The following is a 6,000-nucleotide window of genomic DNA, read 5'->3' as shown; positions in this document are numbered from 1 at the left end:
TCTTACAGTTCCGGGTTACCTTAAGATTCAGATTTCCTTAAGCTGATTTAAGACAGAGGTTTCCACACTGTAGTCTGTAGATTGCAGTAGACCCTCCATTTCAATTAATTTTGATGAGATGGTGCACCTGTGATAAATTGACAGGAGTCTATTAGTCAAAAAATGTGGGAACCACTGTTGTGTACAGTATTCAGACAATTGATGGAACACCTTACAAAATTCAAGTCCAGATTCAAACATAAAGTGATTAAGTCCAGGAGGGCAGGTACCCAGGTTGCATCTGAGACTTTGGTACAGTTTTATCTATGAAGTTTATGAGAACCAAATTCGCCTCATAAATCTAAGGCAGACTTAGGGTAATCTTTGGGTACATTTGATACCGGATTTATCCAAAGAACCTCGTCTGCCTGTGTCCTTAGACCAACACGGCTACAACCTACACCCCTCATAAATCTAAGTCACCTGTGATCTGCTTTCAGTTGTCACTGCTGTTGGAATATATGACAGGCTTATTAGACAAATCTCATTTTTCTGAGCTGTCCCTTCTTTTTCCTTTTTTCCCCTCCTAAGTCTTGAGGATGCAAAAGCACCAGATCTTCCTTGCATAATACAAACGGATTTTTCCTAATTCTGTAGCAGCCTCCATAGAAGTTAAGTCCCTCGGATGAGGAGAGAACTATTCTCTTCCAAACCTTCTTCTCATCCTTGATAATCTGATTTAAGAGGGCTGAACTACATTAAATCTCCCATATCAAAATGACCCCCTAAAGCTTGTGGCACTGTGGGCAGTGACTAGCATTGGAAGCTAGATTTCACACATTCACCTTTGACAGCCTTTTTAGCTTCTGTGGCTGCAAGATGAACCTTACCCAGGCAGATTGACTGAAACAAATTTACTAAATTGTACTGACTCTCTTATAGGCTGATCTTCCCCTGAAATTTCATGTGAAGAATACAAATGTCTAAATGTAGTATTTACCAGACATTCTTCATTCACAGTCTGTATTTGAGTGTCAGTGTCTAAAATGGTACTGAGAAATCTGTTTCTACCCTCATCAGATTACTCTGACCCCAAATACAAAGAAGTGCAAATGGGAAGGTAGGCAAACCCCTGCTATGTGGAACACCATGCGACTGAGCTATATACTCACTACAGTTTCTGTCTCAAATAATTTATATAGTGCATGCTTTTTTCTTTTCAATGCAGGTAAAGAAGGCTGGTCTTGTTGTAGTGAAAAACATGAAAATTGTTGGTCTACATTGCTCCAGTGCAGAATTGCATGCTGGTCAAATTGCTCTTATTAAACATGGATCAAGACTTAAAAACTGTGACCTTTATTTTTCCAGAAAACCATGTTCTACTTGTTTAAAAATGATTGTAAATGGTAAGTTAATGGTTATGGTACAGGTGGGGCAAATATTGTTTGATTTACTGTGCAGGGAAAGCTGTTTGAATTGTCCCATTTGTATGTGTGAATGTTTGTCTCCTTTAATTAGGGGAACAATTACTAAGTGTTTCAGTTCTGGAGTCAATGATTCAGTAGTAATTCCTACTGAGCCAGCAATGTTTTGGGGCCAGATTTTTAAAAAAAATTACCTCAGTGAAGCAGTTGAGATCATTTTGCCTAATATCTAGGTATGTCCCTCCAGAACTGAAATTCAGAAACCTGAGTTGGACATTCAAGATCTCTGTACCTGGGCTGGAGAGAGAGAAGCACTTTGGATAGGGATTCACAGCAGCCAACACTCTGAACAGTACAACACAGACAGCCAAAAAGAAGTTTGGTTGTAGGGTGGGGGTAGAGTGTCTTGAAATCCCATCAGATTTAGGCAGAAGCTAGGAGATTCCTTACAACCCCAAGTTAAGCACATCTCCTAATTTGCATCCAGGACTCCCTATCTTAATGTAATCACTGAAGTCATGAGGCAGTATAGTCCACCATTTGTAGGGGTAGGGAGGAGAAGATCAACATTTGCTCGCTGACTAAGAGTCTGAGGCCTTGTGGAAGAAGTTAGAAACCAGGGTTCTGAGCCCTCCTCAGCTTGTGGAGATTGAAGTCCCCATCATTCAACTCCCAACAGAATGCCCTAAACCAAGGGAAGGCAAAATACAGCCTGCGGGCCAGATCTGGCTCAGCAGGCAATTTCATCTGGTCCACGGGCCCACCAACTAATTGTACCTCACCCTGCCCATGTGCCTCGCTCCCACCCTCATGGGTGGAAGCGCCCAGTCTAGCCAGTAAACAGCTTCTAGGCAGGCCTGCTGCTGCCACTGCAGCTGTCAGGCGGCCTGCTTGGCTTCCCCGTTGTTCTGCGCACTCCTTACAGCAGGTAGGGAAGCAATGGGGAAAGGGTTGGAAGTGCAGAGCATGGGGCTGGCAGCAGCGCAGAGCCTGTACCAGGGGGGCGGTGGGAGTGCGGAGCTTAGTTGGGCAGGGGGTGGGTGTAAGGGAAGGTGAGAGAAAGTGTGCGGACTCGCCACAGACTCCCTCTCATGATGTGCAGCTCCCAACACCGGCAGTAGCAGCACCAGCAGGCAGCGGAAACTCGGAGCCCATGCAGGTGCTGCTGCCCAGTGGTGCACAGTGCAAGCCAGCACTACATTTAGTGGCAAGGAACACAGCCCAGCTGGCCTGCTTCTACCAACACAGCAGGGGTGGGGATGGCAGACTGCTCCATTGCACAGGACTTCCCCTGGTGGCCTATGAGTGCCAAGAGCTGAATGTCCACTACTTGGAGCCCCACACAATAGAGGCAGGCTGACTGAACTGCACTTCTTGCCACCAAGTACAGCGCTGGCCAGAGCCATGCGCTGCCAGGTGGCAGTGTCTGCGTGGGCCCTGAGCACCCGCTGCCTGCTGGTGCTGCTGCTGCCGCTGGAGTTGAGGGAATGTGGGGGGGGGTCCCCCTACCCTCCCTCACACCTCACAAACCCCCCACAGCCTGCTCCCATACACACAAACCCCCAACCCCATCCTGCCCCACACAGTATACAAGAATAATACTTTATTTTTGAGTTATGTAATCATCTCTATATACAGTATGCACACACAAATTGTAACAAAAATACATTTTGTAACAGAATTAAAATATGTTATAGTAGGTGTTTCACTTTTAGTGTATAATTTGTTTTTTTTGGGGGGGGGGGTTCTTGTTCCCAAATGGCAATCCTCCCCTCCCAAAAGGAGTACTTCCAGGGGGCAAGGGGTACCTGGGAGTACTTCTCGTGGCAAAGGTCAGAGGTTATGGGGCAGGGCTTCTGGTCCCAACATGGTGACCAAGGGGCAGGGCACCTGTCAAGGAGCAGGGCCACCCTTGCAGCTCTCAACAGCTCACCAAAACTCATTAAGTGGCCTTCCAGCTGAAATAATTGCCCTCCCCTGGCCTAAGCTCTAGGCTATAGGGTGAGGTAGAGGTGCTCTTTATCTCCCTGGTTGGGGCTAGCCCGCTGTGTGGAAAGAAATGCAAGTACCTTAACTTCTAGGCTCTGGGCAAAAAATATGGCTACTCCCCGTTCTTTTAGGCATGACATGCCCAAAGTATGCCTACCAGATTGAAGCCTTTCAGGGGTGTGACCAGTCTCTACTAGTTCCTTCATGCCTCCTGGGTCTGTCACTGAGAAATTCTCTTCCTCTCCATCCTCCCCAGTCTTACCTGGATCTCCTCGTACATACCAGCCTCATAAATGAGATGGTAAAATTGTCCTGATGGCATCTCCTGCCTCCAAAAGCACTAGGGAGGCATCAATAAACATACTCTTTGTGAATCCTAAGTGACCTCAGGCTTGGTTTAGGCCTGCATGCCCTTGGCTCAGTCAAGGTGGTGACATTTCTGAGCATGTACTATGCTTATACTTCAGGCACAAACATCAGTTTTCAGCAGAAACTTACGGTACTTGGGGACTTCTCAAGTGCCTAAACATTTAGGAAGGTTTTTCTGAATCACTCAGTTTGTTTTAAGTGGGTAAGTTCTGCCTAAATAGCAGCTGTCGACTAACGTGGTTTTTAATGTGATCCTGACTGTCCTGAAGTTAAGTGGAACTATGAGGTTCATATTCTTGAGTAAGATCTAAAATGAGGTCCTGGCTGTGGATGCTGTTGTGATGCTGTTAAACCTGACATCCTGGTCAATTTCCAGCCTAAGTAATTAACTTTCTGCTCTTTTACCTGTTATACTTCCTAGAAGGTCCATTTGAATGTTAATAGATTCATATACTCATCCCTAAGGTGGAGACTGGTCTTTCATGTACAGCTGTGTTTCCCTATGGGAATTAGCATTATTATCATTGGCTGCTTTGTCATGTTCTAGTAATATGGTTACATCATAAAATATACAGAAATGAAGAGACTCCTGCTCTGAGATGCTTACACATGTAGAAAACATTCAGTTTCCATCTGTCACAGATGGGGTAACTTAGCCTTTTGGTTGGTAGAAAACTGTGTAACATGATCAGAAGCATAACTTAAATCACCTTGTTTTTGCTAACCCCCCAAGATTTGCCACCACATCCATTACTCGCATGCACAGAACAACTTCCATTCTGTTTTCTAAGTGGGTTAAAAGGTAGTGGCTTAGGTTAATGTTGGAGTCTGAGGATAAGAAAACTGTTGCATACTCCACTGGATTCATACTTCCTTCTAATGGGGTGTATCTTTTGTTCCAGCTGGAGTGAACAAAATTTCATATTGGCCTGCAGATCCTGAAGTCAGCTTGCAAATTGAAGTGTCCAACCCTACCACTACTGAAGATGCAAAGCTGGATGCCAAAGCAGTGGAAAGACTGAAGTCAAATAGTCGAGTTCGTGTGTGTGTCTTGCTTCAACCTTTGGTGTATTATATGGTGCAGTTTGTAGAAGAAACCTCTTGCAAGTGTGACTTCATTCAAAAAATTGCAAAAACTCAACCAGGGTTAAATACTGATTTTTATGCTGAATGTAGGCAAGAAAGAATAAAAGAGTATGAAAGTTTATTCCTAATTTCAAATGAAGGAAGGCACAAGCAAATACTGAGGACTATAGGGCTGGAGAATCTCTGTGAAAATCCATATTTTAGCAATCTTAGACAAAATATGAAAGATCTTATCCTGCTTTTGGCCACAGTAGCTGCCAGTGTTCCAGCCTTTGAACACTTTGGATTTTACTGTAATGGATCCCAGCAGACACGTGAAATGTACCATCAAAGCTTGCCCCAAGAAATTGCAAGGCACTGTATGATACAAGCTAGGTTACTGGCCTACCGAACAGGTGAGTTGTTTCATTAATGGGAGGAAAGCAGGTCTTGTGAGAATCGTAGGACTGAATTGGGGACTCTAGTTATGTTCCAAACACTTACTGTATGTGACCTTGGGCAAATCACTTAAGTGCTATGTGGTTCAGTTTCTACAACTGTACAAAGGAGATGACAAGAGGTTACTTCATGAGGCTATGCATTAATATTTGCAAAAGGCTGTGAGCTGCTAAGATAGAAGGAATTATCAAAGTGCAGGTATTACACATGCATGATACTTATATAGCCTTGTCATTCACTGTGCATGATTGCTGTCTCAGAAGATACAATATTTAGACTAACAGAGCCTCTGCAAGTATCTTTGTATAAACACCTGGTACCTACCAAGAGGAGTAGGTAATTGAATAGCACTGTGACAGCATTTTAATATTGCGTGTGTGTGTGTGTATTTATATAGGAAATATATTTACAGTATTATTCCAGAGCTGTCTTACGCATTAGGAGAATATTACCATCTTAAATGGCCCTTAGGTCTAGGAGACCTTTTTCCTTGGGTAAAAGATGCCTTTTTTTGTTTTTGTTTTTTTCTTGTTTTTGTAAAGTCCTGTAATTTTTAAACTAGGGTGCTCTCCTAGTCCTTGTCTCTCCCAGTAACTCCCGTAAAGTCTATTTAAGCTCAGCATCAGTTTTGCTTCTTTTATATAAAAGATTGGCTTCAAAAAGCCCAAACTATTCTTCCTCCTTGACATCATGTCTCATAACCCTCTATGTTCCC

At 43.8% G+C, this 6,000-nt stretch overlaps 1 protein-coding gene across 3 annotated transcripts in view; it reads left to right on the top strand.

The window, feature by feature from the left end:
• CDADC1 (cytidine and dCMP deaminase domain containing 1) overlaps positions 1-6,000 on the top strand; it is a 39,104-nt gene that overhangs the window by 13,682 nt on the left and 19,422 nt on the right. For all 3 annotated transcript variants that reach the window (XM_019525138.1, XM_019525140.1, XM_019525139.1), the window contains exons 3-4: positions 1,208-1,385; positions 4,664-5,242. In XM_019525138.1, the coding sequence (XP_019380683.1) occupies positions 1,208-1,385; positions 4,664-5,242 (757 nt within the window). The remainder of the gene's footprint in view (positions 1-1,207; positions 1,386-4,663; positions 5,243-6,000) is intronic.

This window comes from Gavialis gangeticus, unplaced genomic scaffold, assembly GCF_001723915.1.
Source record: "Gavialis gangeticus isolate Ggan-Ray unplaced genomic scaffold, GavGan_comp1, whole genome shotgun sequence".
Taxonomy (NCBI): Eukaryota; Metazoa; Chordata; order Crocodylia; family Gavialidae; genus Gavialis; species Gavialis gangeticus.
This window is presented reverse-complemented; position numbering and strand designations above follow the sequence as displayed.